Consider the following 24,010-nt stretch of genomic DNA (forward strand, 5'->3'; position numbering starts at 1 on the left):
AGGCTGCAAAGGGAAAGAGTTGTGTGTACTAGAAATCTGGAATAAAAACAGAAAAGCCTGAAACATTTTGTAGGTCAGGCAGCTTCTGTGGAGAGCAGAATAGGGATAATATCTTAGGCCGATGACTAATATCAGAACTGGAAAATCTTTCTTATTTGTTCAGACCTTTTCCTGGTGTTAAGTCACTGACATGAAAAGTTGATTCTGTTTTTCTCTCCTCAGATGCTGCCTGGCCTGCTAGGATTTTCTGCTTTTAGAACATATGGAATTTCAATTTACTATATTCATGTTTCATATTTTAAACTGCCAATGACTTGTAATTTTCTCCACCCCTTATTTATTCCATGTGTTTATTTTCATTTACCTTTATGGTACCTTGAGATATTTTGCATTTCTGATTGCATTTTTACAATAAAAGCCAAATGCTTTATGGTGTGAAAAAGTACAAAGACGATGTAACAACAGAGCCACCTAGCTATCAGAGACAGTACCTCTGTCATCTTCTATATCTTACAAACTGATAACAAACATGGTACTGTTCACAGACAAAAAAGGCGTAAGTGCTTGTACAACAGATATTTCATTTGGTAAGGATATTAAAGGATATGAAGCAAACTAAGATAAATGACAATCTGAGTGAAATGCAGAACAGTATCTAATTGATACTTTTGTGACTATCTTAAAGGACAAGGGTTGATGCAACTGTTGAATTTGCAGGGAATGGGCATAAAATCTATGATATGATAAAAATAGCGAGCAATTATAAGAAACAAACATAGAAAACCTACAGCACAATACAGGCCCTTCGGCCCACAAAGCTGTGCTGAACATGTCCTTACCTTAGAACTGCCTAGGCTTTACCCATAGCCCTCTATTTTTCTAAGCTCCATGTATCCATCCAGGAGTCTCTTAAAAGACCCTATCGTTTCTGCCTCCACCACTGCAGGCCCAGTCCACTCACTCACCACTCTCAGCATAAAAAACTTACCTGAAATCTCTCTGTACCTACTTCCAAGCACCTTAAAGCTATGCCTTCTCATGCTAGCCATTTCAGCCCTGGGAAAAGGTCTCTGACTATCCACACGATCAATGCCTTTCATCATCTCGTACACCTCTATCAGGTCACCTCTCATCCTCCGTTACTCCAACGAGTTCACTCAACCTATTCTCATGAGGCATGCTCCACAATCCAGGCAACATCCTTGTAAATCTCCTCTGCACCCTTTCTTTGGTTTCCATGCCCTTCCTGTAGTGAGGCGACCAGAATTGAGCACAGTACTCCAAGTGGGGTCTGACCAGGCTCCTATATAGCTGTAACATTACCTCTCGGCTCCTATACTCAATCCCACCATTGATGAAGGCCAATGCATCATATGCCTTCTTAACCACAGAGTCAACCTGCGTAGCAGCTTAGTGTCCTATGGACTCGGACCCCAAGATCCCTCTGATCCTCCACACTGCAAAGAGTCTTGCCATTAACGCTATATTCTGCCATCATATTTGACCAACCAAAATGAATCACCTCATACTTATCTGTGTCAAACTCCATCTGCCACTTCTCATCCCAGTTTTGCATCCTATCGATGTCCCACTGTAACCTCTGACAGCCCTCCACACTATCCACAACACCCCCAACCTTTGTGTCATCAGCAAATTTACTAACCCTGGACTCCAACATTTTATAAGGAAGTAAGTTACTAAACTTATATAAAATACATTTCATGCTATTAAGAAAAACGAGGCAGGAAAAAGCAGGAGTACTGATCTTTGGTTCCCAGTTCTCTTTGGCCTTATGTGGTGCTAATAGTGGACTGTTTAAATAAAATAATTACATGTCCAGCCTAAGGACAACAATGGGAAAGTTAATCAGAGGTTAATGTGTAAACTGGAATGGGTACAGGAAAGGCCCACAAGGATGTTTCTGAACTGGATTTCTTGAGTTATAAAGAGAGGCTGTTTAACCTGGGATCCTTTTCTCTGAAAGGGGGCTGAGGGGTGACCTTAAGAAGTTTATAAAATAATGAGGGACATAGATGTGGTTATGAGGGGGGGTGCAGTGCTAAACCAGAGGACACTAAAGTGAGAGATAAAACTTTAAAAGAGGACTGAGGGGAAACTTTCACACAGAGGGAGGTGAGTAGATGGAACAAATTACCAGAGGAAGCTGCAGAGGTGGGTGCAGTTATGATGGTTAAACACCTTTTGGACAGTCACGTGTATAGAAAAGCTTTAGAGGGATATAGGCCAAACACAGGCAAGTTTGGACTGGCAACAACATCTCCCCTACAATCTTCATCAGCACAGCTACATCATAAGGCTGTGTACTTAGCCTTCTGCTCTCCTCACTTTATACTTATGACTTTGAGGCTAAGTACAGCTCCAATACCATATTTCCCATGATGGGGGAGTCTAGTACGAGAGGGCATGACTTAAGGATTGAAGGGCGCCCTTTCAGAACAGAAACGCGAAGAAATTTTTTTAGTCAGAGGGTGGTGAATCTATGGAATTTGTTGCCACGGGCAGCAGTGGAGGCCAAGTCATTGGGTGTATTTAAGGCAGAGATTGACAGGTATCTGAGTAGCCAGGGCATCAAAGGTTATGGTGAGAAGGCGGGAGAGTGGGACTAAATAGGAGAAAATGGATCAGCTCATGATAAAATGGCGGAGCAGACTCGATGGGCTGATTGGCCTACTTCTGCTCCTTTGTCTTATGGTCTTAAGTTTGATGATGACACCATTTTCATCGGTTGAATCAAAGGCGGTGACAAATCAGCATATGGGCGGGAGTTTGGAAATCTGGCTGAGCAGAGCCACAACAACAACCTCTCATTCAATGTCAGCAAGACCAAGGAACTGATTATTGACTTCAAGAGGAGGAAACCAGGGATCCATAAGCCAGTCCTCATTGGAGGATCAGAGCTGGAAAGGATCAGCAACTTTAAATTCCTCTGTGTTATTATTTCAGAGGGTCTGTCCTAGGTCCAGCATGTAAGTACCATTAGGAAGAAAGCACGGCAGTGCCTCTGCTTTCTTAGAGGTTTGTGAAGATTCAACATGTCATCTAAAACGTTAACACTTCTATTTATGCGTGGTGGAAAGTCTATTGCCTGGAATGGAAATGCCAATGCCCGTGAATGCGAAAACCTACAAAGCGTAATAGATACAGCCCAGTCCGTCCACGTGTAAAGGTCTCCCCGCCATTGAGCGTATCTATGAGGAGCACTGTTACAGGACCCCTACGATCCAGGCCTTGCTCTTTTCTTGTTGCTGCAAACAGGAAAGTGCTGGAGCACAGGACCCACACCAACAGGTTCAAGAACAGTTATTATCCATCAACCATCAGGCTCCCGAACCAGAAGGGATAACTTCACTTGCCCCATCACTGAACTGCTCATTTTCAACAATAATTCATCTCATGTTTTTGATATTTATTGTTTGTTTGTTTTATTTATTATTTTTCTTTCCTTTTGTATTTGCACAATTTGTTGTCTTTTGCATGTTAACTGTTTGTCCATCTTGCTGGATGTGATCTTTCACTGATTCTATTGTGTTTCTTGTAATTACTGTGAATGGCCGCAAGAAAATGAATCTAGTGTTATACGTGGTAACATATATGTACTGTACTTTGATATTAAGTTTACTTTGAACTGTTATTTTCATTAGAAAGCACGGAAATTAGTGCTTAATTAGCTAGGGCAGGTAACAATGGCAATACAGACAACAAAAATATTGCACATACGATGAAACCTTGATAACTTAACACTGTTGAGCTGCATTAGCACATTTTCTGGACTATTGGACCTACTAATGAAGTTGGAATAATATGCAACAAGACATCCAAAATCATGGGGTTGAGGAAAGCTAAGTATTTTCCCAGCACTTTTGGCAATGCAAATGAGTACCCAGCACACTTTCATGTATTAATTTACCAATATCATAGAGAAAACCACAAAATAGTGTAAAATAAACAACAGGCTGCAATTCATTTGGCATTCCGCAGCTCAGAAAATGGTGCACTAGACCAGATTATTGGAATGTTTCTGTAATTTGTAGATGACCGAGTCTAGAGTTATACTGTATACTGTATCGGGGATTGATGGGTAAATTTTTTGTTTAGTGGATTGAGAGCTTTGTCCTGCATGGTATCAATAAAGCTCCTTTTTAAGATGAATAAGGAGTATTCCAACACCTCTGGATTAGACCTTGTTCATAGTGAAAAGGCTATGGAGTGTCAATATGTAGCCACTTATAGCAGGATACCCAGCTTCTGACGCCATTTTATAGCCACAATATTTTATGTATTTGATTTCATTCAGTTAATTCTTTGTACAATTGTTCTCACCAGAAAACTGATGGTGGGAGTCATTGAATGGCAAAGAGGCAATGTTGGCGACATATATGTACTTTGATAATAAATTTATCTTGAACTTTTACAACTTGGAACTTCAGACTTCATCTCATTGGAGAATAGTCCAACACATTCTTTCCTTATCATCATCAGCACTTGCCTAAATGTTGAGTAGATTTTGGTGAATGCCAAGCTGGACTACTTCTTTTTCTGAGGAATTTCAAAAGGAATAAAAAAGTGTGCAACAGTGACCATTGCTACTTATGGTGGAAAGAAGGAATCGCTGAAACAATCCAAGACCTTACTCATTCTTCTTTTTCTCTGAGTTTTCTTTGTCACCTTGTCATCTAGTTTTGGTCCTCCCAATAGTTTGGCAGGTCATTGTAAAATTATCCGGAGATCAGGTTGGGGTTAAATCGGGGGACGCTGGGCGGTGTGGCTCAAACAGCCCACTCCACACTGTATCCCAATAAATACATAAAATGTGAAAACAGCAAAATATTCTCCTTGATACCAACTGGATACCTCTCCTTCTAAAGCCTCCTCACCTTACTTCACTCTTGACACTTGTAGGGATCATTCTTATTTTAAATATCACTTCTGAAGCTCACAGAACTTAGTCCATGATAACTTACAGCCACGACCACCCTGCAGCAATGGCCATCTGATCTTTGGCCTTTGTTATCTATGTAAAAGCATGACACAATGAACATAAAAGCAAAATCATCATGGGTAATCTTTATTGACTCAGAATAATTCTTTTCACATTGGCTTTGTAGAATTTGGCAATTCTTAGTTTAAGACTGTGCAAGATCATATTAAAAAGGAACAGAAAAATCCATAGACACAAGCAAGCCATTTAGAAATTGATGAATGATTTGTGAAATTGATTCAGCTTGTGTTCGCAATTACTTTCTTGACTTGTCTTGTCAAATAATGGGCATCATCTAACTCTACTGCCTCCCCTCTCTGTGCAGAATTAACCTTGTTCTCCTGCTCATTTGATGCATCCACTTCATCATTGCTCTCTTCTCCCTTCAACACCTCCTGCATTTCCTGCTGAATTTCTTTCTGTGCGATAGTTACTTCCTCAATATTTTCCTCCATTTTTGCAGAGTCAGGTACTGTCAGCTTTCCAGTAGATTGGTCTTTGATTGTCAACACTGAAGAATTAAACTTATTCAATCCTTCCTTTAGCTTCACTTCTTTCATCTAAAACAAACACCACTTTTTATGTATTACTATTAACTTTGTTCATTGTTCATTCTTAGTTTCACTTGGACTCCTGAAAATACCATCAAAAGCACAATGTTTCAATTACTTGGCAGATTTCACAAAAAAAAACACTTCCAGGGGGAGACTTTGATCTAATTGGAGAACATAACACAATTACTTGTGCAAATTCCAAAAGAAACCATGATAAATACACACCCTAAATTTCATAAAAATATTTTTGGTAGAGCAAAATATCCACTGTTAGCACAACTTTAGGAACCTACCCATTTATTAAATTCCACAATTTAAAACCACATAATTTTGATTCTGCCTTTGGCATAGCATATAAAATGTGAATTTGTCATTCATTTAAGGTCAGGAACATTTAAATGACATTCCCCAAGGCAGAGAACTGACAGGGTAAAGAGCATCTTTCTGTGTTGTATTACGCTACAGTTCTTTGCTTTTTTAGGGAAGTTTCTTTGGTACAATATCGGTGGAATTCTTCTGTCCTGTTTGTCCAGGGATTCAGTCAATCTTATGTCAAATCACAGCAGGAGACTGGAGAATCCCAAGCCATTGTCTATCTATCTAAAATGGCTGTTTTGTAGCAAATAGCTGAAATAGTCAACAGTGATGCAATGGATATGAACATATGTGTGTGTGTGTGTGTGTGTGTGTGTGTGTGTGTGTGTGTGTGTGTGCGCGCGTGCCCTTAACTCCTGGTGGAGTCGTCGGGGCGCCATCATGACAAGCTTTTGGTATGCTCATCGTACGGTGTATCTTGGGCATCTGAAACCTGGCAGAGCCCATCAGTCTCCAGGTTTTTTTATGAGGTTGAGTTGTTAGCTCAACACTCAACCCAAGCACGGATGGAGAGTGTGCAAGGAAGCCAGCCGGATCCGAACTCAGGAGCTCTCACCCTGAAGTCCAGCGCTGATGCTACTACGCCACCAGCCGGTGTGTGTGTGTGTGTATGTGTATATATATATATCATTGAGTCATAGAGCCGTACAACTCAGGCCCTTTGGCCCAACTCATCCATGAATTCTTATTGCTGGCCTACAACAAAAAACAGTTGGACAGATATTTCTTTATCTGTGGGTAGAAATTGATATACTCAGTGACAATCTTTTGAATGTATTCCAATTTAGCAATCAATTAGCTGCAGTATTTAAATAGTCAATTTGTTGTTAAAGATTATTATAAATGCAAATGAATTGTTACCTTTTTTCTTTCATCTTCTGCCATCATTTTGTTTTCAATATCCTCTATTGTTACATTATCTTGTTTAATTGTTTCATTCCTTATCTTAGCGAGTCTGGACGGAAGCTTCTTTAGCACTCCCACAGTTGCCTTCACAACAAGCTAATGTGATAATAAGCAAAATTGTCAGCAGGGATGAATTTCAATAGCCTATAAATTATTTGAGAGAAATCAATGTGCTTAGAACATTATTAACCTACAATTCTGGAGCGAATATTGAAATCATGGAACAGCTCCTAATTAAAACTTTTTCCTTGTAAAGTATACAGTGAAATCAATATGAAAATACTAGTTTAGATAAGGGGTACAAACATTCTTAAGCATTTCTGTTACCGTTTGGGACAAATGGCCAAGTATTCTAGTGTTAGAGCATTGCCCAACTTTAAGTGAAATAACAGTCTGTCAGCTAATGAATTTCAGACCATTCCGTTAGGAATCAGCAGACATTGTGTATATGATAGGACATAAACCTGTGTTATGTTATTCCTCTCCGCAACTTGTGGTGCATCGGGTGGCAACCTTGCTGCTTCCTTAGCATTCTGTCTGTTTTTTACAAGGCTGAGTTGCTAACTTGATGCTCAACCCAGTATGGATGGAAAGCATGCCAGGAGCTGGCTAGATTCAAACCCAGGACCACTCACCTTGAAACATGGGCAAAATGCTGAAGGAACTCAGCAGGCCAGGCAGCGTCTATGGAGAAAAGTACAGTTGACGTTTCGGGCCGAAACCCTTCGGCAGGACTGGAAAAAAAAAGCTGAGGAACAGATTGGAAAGGTGGGGGGAAGGGAGAGAGAAACGCCAAGCGATAGGTGAAAGCTGGAGGGGGAGAGATGAAGCAAAGAGGCGAAAGAGACAGAAGGTCATGGAAGAAAGGAGAAAAGGGAAGGGAGGAGCACCAGAGGGAGGCAATGGGCAGACAAGGAGATAACATGAGAGAGGGACAAGGGGATGGGAAATAGTGAAGGTGGGGTGGGTGGAGGCACTACTGGAAATTTGAGAAATTTATGTTCATGCCGTCAGGTTCCTCCAACCTAAGTGTGGCCTTATCCTGATAGTGGAGGTCATGGATGGTCATATCGGAATGGGAAGTGGAATTAAAATGGGTGGCCACTGGGAGATCTCGCTTGTTCTGGCGGACAGAGCGCAGATGCTTAGCGAAGTGGTCTCCCAATCTACATCGGGTCTCACTGATATACAAGAAGCCACACCGGGAGCACCGAACACAGTATATGACCCCAACAGACTCACAGGTGAAATGTTGCCTCACCTGTTTGGGGCCCTGAATGGTAGTGAGGGAGGAGGTGTAGGGACAGGTGTAGCACTTGTTCTTCTTGCAAGGATAAGTGGCAGGAGGGGAGGGATGAAAGTGGGGAGGGATGAAAGGACAAGGAAGTTGCACAGGGTGTGATCCTTGCAGAAAGCAGAAAGTGGGGTGGGGGAAAGATGTGTTTGGCGATGGAATCGAGTTGGAGGTGGCGGAAGTTTTGGGGAATTATGTGCTGGACGCGGAGGCTGGTGGAGTGGTAAGTGAGGATAAGAGAAACCCTATCCCTGGTAGCATGGCAGGAGGATGGGGTAAGGGCAGGTGATATGTCCATCCATGGCCTCCTCTGCTGTCAGGATAAGGCCACACTTAGGCTGGAGGAACAACACCTTATATTCTGTTTCGGTAGTCTCCACCCTGATGGCGTGAACTTCGATTCGCAAACTTCCAGTAATGCCTCCACCCCCCTTCACCATTTCCTATCCTCTTGTCCCTCTCTCATGTTATTTCCATGCCTGCCCATCACCTCCGTCTAGTACTCCTCCCACCCTCCCTCCCCCTTTGTTCTTTCTTCCATGGCCATCTGTCTCTTTCACCAATCAACTTCCCAGCTCTTTACGTCATCCTTCCTCCTGCAAGTCTCACCTATCGCCTGGCGATTCTCTCTCTCGTCCCCCTACCTTTCAAATCTACTCCTCAGCTTTTTCTCTCCAGTCCTGCTGAAGGGTTTCGGTCCTAAATGTCGACTATACTCTTTAACATAGATGCTGCCTGGCCTGCTGAGTTCCTCCAGCATTTTGTGTGTGCCGCTCAAATTTCCAGCATCTGCAGACTTTCTCTTGTTTGTGATCCACTCAACTTGAAGTCTGGTGCTGATGCCATTACACCACCGGCCAGCATAAACCTATCATAAATCACAACGTGTAGAGGCTTGAAGTACTAAAAACTAAGGTGGTGGAACTGGTGGATATTTATATTAAATGAAAATCAGAAAGGAAGGAAATTGTCAGAAATGTTATAAGTCCAGGGGACAGATGGGTGTGCAACATATAGTCTTCCCACCAGATAGAGTAGGGAAATTAAAAACTGGCGTAAGTCTTATGTTTCCTGTATATCTGCAAAAAAAAAAATGGCAAGGTACAATATGAATTACTGTGTTTAGGCTTCCTCAGAGCAATTAAAGAACAAGTCAACCCAAGGACAGTCCAGAAACTGCCAATTCAGTAAAGGAATTAGGACAGGGTGATCCTTGAACAGTTAGGAAACATTTGTGAGACCGAAAATGAAAAAAAAAATTTAGTGGGCAACTTCAAACACCAAAACTCTAAGCATTTTTGAATGTGAGTTAATATATCAACATTTTGTCACAGAGACCAAGAGAGGAAACATTCACTTGGATAGGAAATGGAAAAGTGATCAGGGATTGGTCATGTGTAACACAATCAGGGAACCCCAGAAATACTCAAAATCAAAATTTTGGTATGTAACTTTAAAAAGCTAAGCTCAAAGTATGATGGGAGATGGGGGGGGGGAACCACCAATCAAGATCACGTTATTACAATTGCTTTTCTCTTGCTCCATGTTATACATTATTAAAAATTTTGCATTAATATGATTTAACACTGACACATAAAATAATAAAAACTTCCATGATTCTACATGCAGTAGATAGAAATTAACGTGTACCACCAGAGGAGTGTGAGCTTCCTGCCATTCTTCATTCTGACTCTGATTTAAGATCCCTTGGACTAAAAGTTCTTGTAGGATTTCAGCAGATCTTGGTCTCTCCCTGATTTCATTTATTGGTCCATTCTTCTTCAGCAAGCTGCTTGCAGTAAGTGCTAAATCTGGTAAAGAAACAAGGAAATAAGTACAATTAGTGCTCAACTGAGTTAATATTGGCAGGTGGAGTGTAACACACATTATTCATTTGCATGTACCAGTATATTTGGAATGGGAATTGAAACTGGATTATAGTTGCATACATTTGCTGAAGGCACAGGTTGTGTAAGATCAATGGTAAAGGTTTCTGCAATTGATGACCCACATTTCATTTCCTGGATGATCAGTGGAACATGTCTACATGAATTCACGGGATACTGTCTGCAATCATTAGACATTATGAAACATTTCATTGACTCAGACACTGTAAATATTATGTAACAAGTTTTAGCTTAGTTATTTCACTGGATACTTACTAAAGCCATTCTTTCTCCTTGCAAAATATGATGGATGGTGGTGCTCTGTTGTGTGAAAGTGCTTGAAATTGTTTAGGTGAATCTGCCTTGGACAAATGATCTAAATTGTGATACTTATCAAATTAAACTAAACTTGCTTGTTCTGAACACTTCAGAAGCTGTACACATATCCAATGAATTAATTCTGAACAGGCAAGATTCTTGGTGACAAAATACAAGAGATTGTTAACACTTATGTTGGAAATGTGCATGGAAATCCAATTCAGATTGAAAGGATTAACTTTCCTCTTTTGGAGCAATAATGTCCAGAAGGGGTAGTCTTTCCACTCTGCCCATATCCACAGGGCAAATCTGGACCAGCTTTTATATTAATAAGGCAACTATATTCAGACAGTCCACTGGTGTAGATGATACAGAAAATGCTAGCACTATTCATAGAAACATAGAAAACCTACAGCACAGTACAGGCCCTTCGGCCCACAAAGCTGTGCTGAACATGTCCTTACCTTAGAACGACCTAGGCTTACCCATAGCCCTCTAGTTTTCCAAGCTCCATGTACCTATCCAGGAGTCTCTTAAAAGACCCTATTGTTTCTGCCACCACCACCATCGCCGGCAGCCCATTCCATGCACTCACCACTCTCTGCATAAAAATCTTACCCCTGACATCTCCTCTGTACCTACTTCCAAGCACCTTAAAAATATGCCTTCTCATGCTAGCCATTTCAGCCCTGGGAAAAAGCCTCTGACTATCTACATGATCAATGCCTCTCATTATCTTGTACACCTCTATCAGGTCACCTCTCATCTTCCATCGCTCCAAGGAGAAAAGGCTGAGTGCTCTCAACCTATTCTCATAAGGCACGCTCCCCAATCCAGTCAACGTCCTTGTAAATCTCCTCTGCACCCTTTCTATGGTTTCCACGTCCTTCCTGTAGTGAGGCGACCAGAATTGAGCACAGTACTTCAAATGGGGTCTGATCAGGGTCCTATATAGCTGCAACATTACCTCTCGGCTCTTAAACTCAATCCCATGGTTGATGAAGGCCAATACACTGTTTGCTTTCTTAATCACAGAGTCAACCTGCGTAGCAGCTTTAAGTGTCCAATGGACTCAGGCCCCAAGATCCCTCTGATCCTCCAGCTGCCAAGACTCTTGCCATTAATGCTATATTCTGCCATCATATTTGACCTACCAGAATGAACCACTTTACACTTATCTGGGTTGAACTCCATCTGCCACTTCTCAGCCAGTTTTGCATCCTATCAATGTCCGGCTGTAATCTCTGACAGCCCTCCACACTATCCACAACACCCCCAACCTTTGTGTCATCAGCAAAGTTACTAACCCATCCCTCCACTTCCTCATCCAGGTCATTTGTTAAACTCACAGAGAGTAGGGCTCCCAGAACAGAACCCTGAGGCACACCACTTATTCAGTTTAGTAGGAAGTGTTCTTCACCAGTTAGAGATCATTTTGATGAGCTGGGGCGTGGTAGTGGGAGAATGAGGGGGTGATACAGATGAAAATAATGTAGATAATGTTGATTTTACATCTTGTACGTCTTTAGAGGTATTTGGCCAAAGCTCTTTTACTCCTTAGTAATGATGGCATTCATACTACAATATTTTATAAAATATAAACAGCAACCACAGAATTGTGGAGAGGTTGCAGTACAGGAGACCACATGGCTTGTTTACATACATAACTGTTCAGTTAATCCCACTCCTCTGCCTTCTTCCCGTAGATGAACAAATTCTTTTCTTTCAGGTATTTATCTAACATTTATTTCATGACTTTCAGCTGTTTAATCAAAGGCTTTTGGAATCACTCAGGAATGAATACTGTAGCTAGATGAGAAAAAAATAAAATAACCTGCATTTTACACACACAGTTTTCTCTGTACCTCCAATATAAATACTGGAAGATGTAAAAGTTCCACAATCCAACATATCTTTTGCAATCTGAAGTGGGAAAAAAGTCATTGGAAAATATTTTCAACCTGACTCTTGGCATTGTGGATCACCTATTCACCTATTGTGTCAATATATTCTGGTCAACAGTTTGTTCCTTGTTTGAGAAACTGTTTTAATGCAAAAAAAGTTATTATAATTGTGCTCAATTCTGGTCATCTCACTACAGGAAGGATGTGGAAACCATAGAAAGGGTGCAGAGGAGATTGACAAGGATGTTGCCTGGATTGGAGAGCATGCCTTATGAAAACAGGTTGAGTGAACTTGGCCTTTTCTCCTTGGAGAGACGGAGGATGAGAGGTGACGTGATAGAGGTGTATAAGATGATGAGAGGCATTGATCATGTGGATAGTCTGAGGCTTTTTCCCAGGGCTGAAATGGTTGCCACAAGAGGACACAGGTTTAAGGTGCTGGGGAGTAGGTACAAAGGCGATGTCAAGGGTAAGTTTTTTATGTAGAGAGTGGTGAGTGCGTGGAATGGGCTGCCGGCAATGGTGGTGGAGGCGGATACGATGGGGTCTTTTAAGAGACTTTTGGATAGGTACATGGAGCTTTGAAAAATAGAGGGCTATGGGTAAGCCTAGTAATTTCTAAGGTAGGAACATGTTCGGCATAACTTTGTGGGCCAAAGGGCCTGTATCGTGCTGTAGGTTTTCTGTGTTTCTATGTTTCTATAACATTCCAACCTTCCTATCATTAGAGATGAATACAGTTCTGAAACTCATTATGCATGGCTGTAGAAAATGGAAGGTATCAAATCAAAGGGAAGAATGTACTTAATATCTTAAATGTTTAATGCATGAGAAAAATGAATATCTACTTGGGGCAGAATTACAATTTGAATTTACACTTCAGTTGTATGCACCTGTAGTTAGTTGCCTTTCAGAATACTATGTTCGGTTTTGGGTACTACATCTCAACAAGGAGATAGAAGCATAGAAACACAGAAAACCTACAGCACAATACAGACGCTTCGGCCCACAATGCTGTGCCGAACACGTACTTACTTTAGAAATTACCTCGGGTTACCCATAGCCCTCTATTTTTCTAAGCTCCATGCACCTATATTACTAGAAATATTGTGATTGGAGTGGGTGCAGCTCAGGTTCACCTGAATGACACTGGGGCTTAAAGGGTTAAAACGTGATGTCAGATTGCATAAATTTGGTTTGCATTCCTCTAAGGTGTTAGGAGTACAATTATGGAATCATCGGGTCTTTACAGCACAGATGGGGATATTCATTCAGCTCATCAAAAACCTGCAGTCTTTTGGCAAGATGAAATCCAGTCCCAATCCTTTTCCTTTCTTAGTGCCTTTGCACTGTATTTTTTTTCTTCAAGTGTCCTTCAAGTACATGTCCAGCACAGCATTGTGGGCTGAAGGGCATGCGTTGTGCTGTAGGTTTTCTATTTTTCTATGTTTCTAAGTTTTTATTCAATTCCTCTTTCACATTCATGGATGAACCTTAATCTACCATCTTTATGAATTTCAGATCCAGATTACTCGCTACATTAAATAAACTTCGTTTCTTTTTGGTTTTTTAATTTTTTTTTTCTGTCTGGACCATCCATGATTATGAACATTTCTATCAGCTGTCTTCTCAAAAAATCAACTCCAGCTTTCCCAATCCATCATTGTCACTGGAAACACTCATCTCGGGGAACATAAGAGTTATTCTTTTCTCCACTGTCTCCTACAGTTTGATGCCTAGAACTGGACATAGCACTCTACTTGTGCAAAATTCCTAAATGCTTATGCATGTTATACATTTATTGTTAAACACGGGATCCTGCAGTCATTCTCAGCCTGCCCAGCCACCTTCAAAAATCTGCACACCAGGTTTCTGTGCCCCTAATCCTACTTCAGCCTACCATCCTTCAGATTTTATTGCCTCCCCTCACCTTTTATGATCAAAATGCGCCCATTCCTGTACCTCTGCATTAAATTTCATCTGTCATGTGCCCAACCATTCTAGTAACCTGCCTTTATCCCCTTAAATTCTGTCACCATCCTTACACTTCTCCGTGTTACTTCTCTATGTTACTTGCAAATGATGAAACTATCCCCTACACATCTAAGTCCAAATGATTATCATATATTATATATAAACAAGTGCAGTGGTCCTTGTACCAATTGCTGAGTCACACCATTATATAGGTATCTCCAGACCAAACAAATGTTCATCACTCATCCTCTATTTCCTGCTGCCAAGCCAACCTTATATACTTCCTGCCACTTCCCTTCATACTATAATTTCAATTTCACACTATAACTGGAGAACCACTTGTTGAGCACCTCCGCATCATCTGCCACAAGCGGGACTTCCCGGTGACAAAACATTTTAATTCTGATTCCCGTTCCCATTCCAACATGTCAATCCATGGCCTCCTCTTGTGCCAAGATGAGGCCACCCTCGGGGTTGAGGAGAAACACCTTATAATCTGTCTGTGTAGCCTCCAACCTGATGGCATGAATATTGATTTCTCCTTCCGGTGGACAAAATTCCCTCCCCCCTCCCCTATTTTCCACTCTGACCTTTTACTTCTCACCTGCCTATTACTTCCTCCTGGGTCCCTTCTCCTTCCCTCTGCTAGTGTCCACTCTCTTCCCCTATCAGATTCCTTCTTCTCCAGCCCCATTTGGCTTCACCTATCACTTTCCATCTTGCCTCTTTCCCCTCTCCCATCCCCACCTTTTATTCAGGCATCTCCCCCTTCCCTCTCAGTCCTGAAGAAAGGTCTCGGCCCAAAACGTTGACTGTTTATTGACTTCCATTTATGCTGTCTGACCTGCTGAGTTCCTCCAGCATTTTGTGTATGTTGCTCTGGATTTCTAGCATCTGCAGATTTTCTTGTGTTTATCATTTTTACGGTATCCTTTTAGAAATTCACCTAGGGAATATAACTCATCATAACACCCAATTACTATTGATTCTCATTTTTCTTTATTAATCCACACTTGTCCAAGTTACTGCTAATTTTGCCCTAGATCATTACTTCTAAGAGTCTCTGCAGCTTTGAAGTACGTACTGTGTAGAATCATCAATAAACATTCTCACTTCTAACCTAACAATGGGAGTGAACAGTGCCAAGTTCATTCTTAGTCCTGCCTTATACTTGCTAGTCAGGGCCTGCCCAGAGAAAGAGTTAGACCTTGCATTCTCACCTAAACAACTTCTGCACTTTGCCCCATATATTCATTTACTCTCCATCTTGTGAGATAAAAAGAACATGAAATAGATATACTTTGTGATGCTAACTAATATCAGTGGGCAAGCAAAATAAGCTATATACTCAAATTAATCTCAATATTTACCTTTCAGCAGATCACTAAATCAATCCAACTAAGAAGGTGTGAGTCCCTTTTCAGTAATCTGATCTGACAATAGCCGACCTTACTAATTGTGAGCATCTTTCCAGTAGATTCTTGCCTGAGCTATTTTTAGCATGAAAATCCCAGTAGAATAGAAGCATTATTTAACTGATGACACAAGTATCCCACAATGTGTTTCAGCTAACATATGCAGTTTAAAGGGTGAAGAGGATTGGCCTGTCTCAGCTATTAACAAACAAATGTCTACTCTGCAGGAGTATTTAACATGGTAAATGCTTCAATTTACTATGTTATAATGAGATAACAACACACCATCGTTAAATCCATTCCGCAGTATTGTCCCGTTTGCTTTCCTTAAAGGTGGCAAGGAACGTTGTGCTGCTCTGGGCAAAGGAATTGATTCATTCTCCGACACTTTGGATCTAGGTAGATCATCAATTATATTTAAATTGTTGTTTTCCCAATTGTTCTTTATCTAAAAAGGGGAAAAAAATCAATTAATGTACTTGTTATTGAAGTATCAGATTTCAAAGTGATGTTATTCTATTTAGCACTATCAACACCTACACCGTACTTACTCGGTTATAATCAATTTCAAAATTCAAAGTAAAATTTATTATCAGAGTACACACATGAACCCACATACAACCCTGATATTCTTATTCTGCAAATCTATAGAATCTATAGCACAGTAACAGTAAACAGATTCTGTAAACTGTAAACATCAGGAACTGTAAACTGTAGCAAACTGTGCAAATACAGATAATAAATAAATAGCAATAAATAACAAGCATGAAATAACAAGATAAAAGAGTCCTTAATTGAGTGTAGTTATCCCCTTTTGTTCAAGAGCCTGATGGCTGAAGGGTAGTAACTGTTCTTGAACCTGGTGGTGCGAGTCCTGAGGCACCTGTACCTTCTGCCTGATGGCAGCAGCGAGAAAAGAACATGGCCTGGGTGGTGAGGATCTTTGATGATGGATGTTGCTTTCCTACAGCAATGTTTCATGTAGATGTGCTCAGTGGTTGGGAAGGTTTTACTCATGATGTAGTGGGCTGAATTGATTACTTTTTGTAGGATTTTCTACTCAAATGCATTGGTGTTCCAATGCCAGGCCATAATGCAGCCTGCTTGCATACTTTCCACCACACATCTATCGAAGTTTGCCAAAGTTTTCGATGACATTATTTGTCTGTCAGTCATATGTCGTAGGTACATCAAAAACTACTTCTATGTTTTCTGATGATAAGAGACCGTACATGCTGATTTTAAGGATGGGGTGGAGAATTTTTACACCCATTCCCCTTTACTGACATAAACACATTATGACATCATGGCAATTTATTTCTCAGTACAGGGGTGTGTGTGTGTGTGTGTGTGTGTGTGTGTGTGTGTGTGTGTGTGTGTGTGCGTGTGTGTGTGTGTGTCACAGAGAGAGACAGAGACTGAAAAACAGTTTCTAAGAATAAAGAAAATCTGGACTTTTTCTGCCTGGGGTTCTAATATGCCCTTGTGAGTTTCTCAAGAGCATCTACAGTATCTGCAAATATGGTTTCCCATAGCAGTGGGTAAAATGCCATTGGGCCACTATACACATCCGGTTACTCTGTTTGCATATATTAAAACAGTGGAAGCATTAAGTGTTGGAAATTAAATTAAACCTGTAGTTTCTCTAATACTTCCACGTCTGGCTGGTTGAGCTTCCAACCACACTCACCTTACACACACCTCACCTGCCTATCACTGGGCGCAAAGAAAAGGCTGGGAATATCAGTAACTGTGGCGCTTCTCTTCCTGACGAACTTAACGTACTCTACGCAAGATTCGAACAGAAGAGGAGTGTCCCGCTCCTTCCAGATGAACCAGACCTGGTGGCATCAAGATTCATCGTCACTGAGGAGGATGTTAGAAGGGCCTTCCTGAAGATAAATCCAAGGAAGGCAATGGGCCCAGATGTTGTCCCGGGATGGGTTCTCCAGGCCTGTGCAAGCGAGCTAGCTGGAGTGTTTGCTGACATCTTCAACTGCTCCTTGCTTCAGTCTAAGATCCCCTTGTGTTTTAAGAAGGCAATGTTAATCCCAGTGCCGAAGAAGAGCAATGTGGCATGCCTGAATGACTATCAACCTGTGGCTCTGACATCAATTGAGATTGGTTATGGCACACATCAACCACAGCCTACTGGTCAATCTCGACGCTTTGCAATTCGCCTACCGGAGCAACGGGTCAACGGCAGATGCCATCTCTCTGGCCCTACATTCCACCTTAGAACACCTGGAGAATAAAGACGCATATGTAAGGGTCCTTTTCATTGACTACAGCTCTGCCTTTAATACCATCATTCCAAATAAACTGATTCCTAAGCTCCGGAACCTGGGCCTTAGCACTCAGATCTGCAGCTGGATCTTCAACTTCCTCACAGACAGGACCCAGGCTGTGAAAATAGGGGACAAGCCCTCCTCTACAATCACTCTGAGCACCGGTGCCCCACAAGGCTGTGTACTCTGCCCCCTGCTGTACTCACTGTACACCCATGATTGTGTAGCCAAGTTTCCATCAAACTCAATATATAAGTTTGCTGATGACACCACAATTGTAGGCTGTATCTCGGGTAATGATGAGTTTGAGTACAGAGAGGAAATTAAGAACCTGGTGGCATGATGCGAAGACAACAACCTATCCCCCAACATCAGCAAGACAAAGGAATTGGTTGTTGACTTCAGAAGGAGTAGCGGACCGCATGACCCCATTTACATCAGTGGTGCGCAAGTGGAACAGGTCAAAAGCTTTAAGTTCCTCGGGGTCAATATCACAAATGACCTGGCTTGGTCCAACCAAGCAGAGTCCACTGCCAAGACCAGTGCCTTTACTTCCTGAAAAAACTAAAGAAATTTGGCCTGTCCCCAAAAACCCTCACTAATTTTTATAGATGCACCGTAGAAAGCATTCTTCTCGGGTGCATCACAACCTGGTATGGAAGTTGTCCTGTCCAAGATCGGAAGAAGCAGCAGAAGATCGTGAACACAGCCCAGCACATCACACATACCAATCTTCTCCTTGGACTCACTTTACACCGCACGCTGTCGGAGCAGTGCTGCCAGGATAATTAAGGACATGACCCACCTAGCCAACACACTTTTCGTCCCTCTTCCTTCCGGGAGAAGGCCCAGGAGCTTGAAGAGTCGTACGGCCAGATTTGGGAACAGCTTCTTTCCAACTGTGATAAGACTGCTGAACGGATCCTGACCCGGATCTGGGCCGTACCCTCCAAATACCCAGACCTGCCTCTCGGTTTTTTTGCACTACCTTACTTTCCCTTTTCTATTTTCTATTTATGATTTATAATTTAAATTTTTAATATTTACTATCGATTTGTACTCCAGGAAGTGCGAAGCGCAGAATCAAATATCACTGTGATGATTATACGCTCTAGTATAAATTGTTTGGCAACAATAAAGTAAGTAAAGTATTAGGTAATGTAACTGTGAGCCACCATCTCCAACAATTATTACTACTAATGCTGTCAGAGGGAAAAGCACAGAAAAAAATGAGAGAAGATCAGAAATTTCAAAGTAAATTTATTATCAAAGTACGTCTATGTTACCACATACCTTGAGATTTATTTTCTTACCAGCATTTACAGGAAAAAAGAAATACAATGGAATTTTACAATAAAAACTACACATAAAGAACAATACACACAAAATGGTGTAACTCAGCAGGCCAGGCAGCATTATGGAAAAGAGTTCGACATCTTGGGCTGAGACCGTTCATGAGGACTGGAGGAAAAAAGATGAGGAGTCAGAGTAAGAAAGTGAAGGGAGGGGAGGGAGAACCACAAGGTGATAGGTGAAACCAGGAGGGGAGGAGGGGTGAAGTAAAGAGCTAGGAAATTGATGGGTGGAAAAGATACGGGGCTGGAGAAGGGGGAATCTGATAGGAAAGGACAAAAGGCCATGGAAGAAAGCAAAGGGGGAGGAGCACCAGAGGGAGGAGACGGACAGGCAAGAGGATAAGGTGAGAGAGGGAAATGGGAATGGGAAAGTTGAAGGATTGGGGTGGGGGGCCATTACCGGAGGTTCGAGAAATTGATGATCATGCCATCATGTTGGAGGCTACCCAGACGGAATATGAGGTGCTGCTCCTCCAACCTGAGTGTGGCCTCATCATGACAGTAGAGGAAGCCATGGACTGACATGTCAGAATGGGAAGTGGAATTAAAATAGGTGCCCACTGGGAGATCCCACTTTTTCTGGTGGACGGAGCATAGGTGCATCGGCAAAGCGGTCTCCCAATCTGCGTCGGGTCTCACCAATATACAAGAGGCCAGACCGGGAGCACCGGATACAGTAGATGACCCCAACAGACTCACAGGTGAAGTGTCACCTCACCTGGAAGGACTGTTTGGGGCCCTGAATGGTAGTGAGGGAGGAGGTGTAGGGGCAGGTCTAGCATTTGTTTTGCTTGCAAGGATAAGTGCCAGGAGGGAGATCAGTGGGGAGGGACAACTGGACAAGGAAGTCGTGTAGAAAGCGATCCCTGTGGAAAGCAGAAAGTGAGGGTGGATGGAACAGGAAAAGACGTGCTTGGTGGTGGGTGGGAGTCCGCTGGAGACAGTGGAAGTTAAGGAGAATTATGTGCTGGATGTGGAAACAGAAACAAAGACTGACAAACAACCAATAAACTAAAGCAGACAAGTTGTAGAAATAAAAGTAATACTGAGATGAAGAATTATAAAGATCTCTTGAAAGTGAGTATGCAGTTTGTAGAATCAGTTCAGAAGAGCGATGTTTGACGTAATCCATGACGGTTCAAGAACCTGATTATTACAGGATAATAACTGTTCCTGAAATTGGTTATGTAGGTTCTAAGGCTTCTGTACTTCCTGCCCGATGTAGAGAGAAGAGGGCATGGCCTGAAAGCTGGAGGTCTTTGAGGATGAATGCACATGGTGGGGAGGGCTTTGCCTGTCACGGGCCACCATGAGACAACTCCTACCGGGACTGTGAGTTAACTCTGATCTCTATTCTCTGACAATTAAGGGGCTCCAGGATATTAACATAGCAGTGACTGCCCAGTCATCTGTCTTAATAGGTATCCTTCATCACACTCACAAAGGCCACTAGGGTAAATGCATCTTCCCTTTGCTATCCGCCAATGAATGAAGTACGACAAGTTTTATTGTACTAAACCATTACACTTCAAACTCCCAAACCCTCACTCAATCAGAGCATTATTTGTCCTTGGTCGTATTGATTTTATCATTATTTTGTTAACATCTTGTAACTCCATAGCTAATGCCAGTCCAAGAACACCAATATTAAAATTACTGCCGGATTGCAAGGAACAGGCTTATTTTTACCTTAACTTGTGGTGGATAACAAATGTGATCTTCCTTGTGTGTTACACAATCCTGTGGGATATCATTTGAAAGTGGTTAGACTCCTGCTTGCTGTAAGTGGATATTGCCTGGCATTTTTGGGGTGAATGTTACTTGCTACTTATCAGTCCAAACCTAAACATTGTCTTTTTGTATGTAGAATGAGGCTATCCATTGAGCATTTAGGGATAGCATTCTCAGCTTTTTGCTCAGTGAAATCAAAATATTATCAATTTATCTCTTATGGTGGATCCAGGAAGGCATTTCCAATGTCTCCTACTCTTTCTTTTCCCTTCCTTCTCTTCCCCCTTCTCCTCCTGTTTCACAACCTTCTTATACGCTAATTACTATGGAGTTGGAAACCGTCAGTTTAAACACTCCGTCAGCATAACCATTTTAAAACTGAAACATCCAGAATAGTAACTGAAGCAAATAAAAAGACTATGTCAAGTGTTCGGAAAAACCTGCAAAGTTCTGGTTAAAATAAATGAAAGTTTGAATAACCCCTGATTTAAAATTATAAGGACATGAAAAATTCGTCAACAACACACATCCATTTACACTTCACGCATGCCACCCTACTGAGCACACCCAGTCATAAACACTGGTGACACAACTATTGAAGAGTACGGGGATATTAGTGTGTATGTTTTTGTGCACATTTCAGTTATCTACCAATGCAAGGCAACTGACTGGACTTAAGGCATCAAGAACACAAGAAAATCTGCAGATGCTGGAGATCCAAAACAACATACACAAAATGCTGGAGGAACTCAGCAGGTCAGGGTGGGGAGAAGTCAGAGTAAGAATGTGGGGGAAGAGGAGGAAGAAGTCCTTTCTAGTCCTGATGAAGGGTCTCGGTCCAAAACGTCCTGTTGACTCTTTTCCATAGATGTTGCCTGGCCTGCTGAGTTCCTCCAGCATTTTGTGTGTGTTGATTTGAAGCTTCAGGCTTATTTCAATGTAAATCTGATAGAGTATGTCATCTGGAGATGTTAGCCTGGAAATTATTACAATTTGACCAATTGGTAGTGTGATGAAAAACCAAGTTATCAGAAGATTGATGCTGATGAGAGAGATAAGAGAGACAAATGGAGAAATGTTCAAAATGTTAATGAGAGAGGAGAGAGATTAACGAAAAGAGACACAGTTCCGAGTATTGACAGACCAGTTGCTTTGAACCCGAACTGTTTGAAGTTTGATGGACAGGCGATACCCCAGCAGGGGGATAAAAGGAACAGGTTTGCTAAGGCAAGAGACACACCACAAGATCACGAGATAACGAGACCCTGGAAAAGCGGTGTGCCCCCACAAGTTGGTGTGAGTTTCGAGGTCGGGTCGCGGGACCGACCATAGACGCACAGGGTGAAAAGGTACGATCAGCGGGAACCTGGCGTGTGTGTCCGCCCTTGCCTGGGTGCCGGGTTCACCGCGGAAGGACGGTCATATCCGGAACGGAGGGGTCACAGTCGGTGAACACAGAAGACATAAAAGGGTTCGCCCGAAAGCTAACTGCGAAGAACGAAGGTCTGTGTGAATCAGAATTTGCATATTATCTCTCTCTCTCTCTCTCTCTCTCTCTCCAATGGCACAACAGCGACTACTGCGAACTGTCCTAAGCTGAACTGAACTCTGCGTCACTTGAGACTGATCATTTTACCCCTAGACTGCGATAGACCTTGTTTGATTCCTATTACTCTAGTTCTGTGTACATGTGTGTTTTATCATTGCTAATCTGTTGCATTCATATCCTTACGATTAGAGTACTGTGTTACTTATTTCTTTAATAAAACTTTCTTAGTTCCAGTAATCCAGACTCCAACTAAGTGGTCCATTTCTGCTGGTTTGGCAACCCAGTTACGGGGTACGTAACATAAGTGGGGGCTTGTCCAGGATTTTGAATGCCAAATTTGGGACTGGGTAAATTGATTGGGTTAAAATTCCCAAAAGAAAGAAAGGGCAAACAGCAGAAATGGAGATTGAGGAATTTCTAAAGGCGCCAACCTTGGAGGCATTAGAGGATGCCAGGAAATCAGAATTGGCAACTGTGGCCAAACAGTTGAATCTTTTTAAGGGGAAGTCGACAATGAGGAGAGCGGAGATGCACAGAGCGATCATAGAGCATTATCTATCTAAAGGTGTGTTTCCCCATGGGGAGCTGGAGGGGGTATCTATTGGCAAACCTGGTGGAGAAGCAGTACAGCTGCAGATGGAAAAATTGAGACTCGAGCACAAGTTCCGGGTAAAACAGCTGGAGCGAGAAGAGAGGGACAGGTAGTTAGAACGGGAAGAGAGAGAGAAGGAAAGGGAATTTGAGCTGGAGAAGTTAAGGATGACGCTAGCGCAGGGGCCCATGCCAAACCAAGGTGGAGGGTTTAGGACGACCCAGGAGGTTAGGCTGGTTCCCCCATTTGAGGAGGCTGATGTTGATCGGTACTTTCTCCATTTTGATAAATTCGCTGCAAGTCAGGACTGGCCGAGGGATAAGTGGGCTGTTTTGCTTCGGGGTTTACTTAAAGGGAAGGCTCAACAAGCTTACTCGGCCTTGTTCGCAGAAGATGCCCAGAGATATGATGTGGTGAAAGAGGCCATACTCAGGATTTTTGAGTTGGTCCCAGAGGCATACCGGCAAAGGTTCCGGAATGTGAGGAAGCAGTGGGGCCGCACGTATTTAGAGTTTGCCCGTGAGATGCAGATGTTACGGAACTGGAGCTGCAGCTCGATGACCTTTGTCTGGTCAGGGAGAGTGAGGAGTTGATAGAGAGGAGTTGCAGGCAGGTGGTCACGCCGGGGCCACGGGAGGCAGACAAGTGGGTCACGGTTAGGAGGGGGAAGGGGAAGAGTCAGGTAATAGGGAGTACCCCGGTGGCTGTGCCCCTTAACAATAGGTACTCCTGTTTGAGTACTGTTGGGGGGGACAGCTTACCCGGGGGAAGCGACAGTGGCCGTGCCTCCGGCACAGATTCTGGCCCTGTAGCTCAGAAGGGTAGGGCAAGGAAGAGGAGGGCAGTTGTGATAGGTGACTCGATAGTAAG

The 24,010-nt window shown here is 42.3% G+C and overlaps 1 protein-coding gene across 5 annotated transcripts in view; it reads right to left on the reverse strand.

Annotated features, from left to right (window-relative positions):
• stmnd1 (stathmin domain containing 1) overlaps positions 1-24,010 on the reverse strand; it is a 50,044-nt gene that overhangs the window by 3,009 nt on the left and 23,025 nt on the right. For 3 of the 5 annotated variants that reach the window (XM_072283595.1, XM_072283597.1, XM_072283598.1), the window contains 4 exons: positions 15,911-16,073; positions 9,779-9,939; positions 6,790-6,930; positions 5,079-5,559 (listed from right to left, as the gene is read on the reverse strand). In XM_072283595.1, coding sequence (XP_072139696.1) covers positions 5,239-5,559; positions 6,790-6,930; positions 9,779-9,939; positions 15,911-16,073 — 786 coding nt within the window. In that variant the 3' untranslated portion in view covers positions 5,079-5,238. Of the gene's footprint in view, positions 1-5,078; positions 5,560-6,789; positions 6,931-9,778; positions 9,940-15,910; positions 16,074-24,010 lie in introns of those variants that run through there. The other 2 variants (XM_072283596.1, XM_072283599.1) reach the window with 2 other exon arrangements.

Source organism: Mobula birostris, chromosome 19, assembly GCF_030028105.1.
Source record: "Mobula birostris isolate sMobBir1 chromosome 19, sMobBir1.hap1, whole genome shotgun sequence".
Lineage (NCBI taxonomy): Eukaryota > Metazoa > Chordata > Chondrichthyes > Myliobatiformes > Myliobatidae > Mobula > Mobula birostris.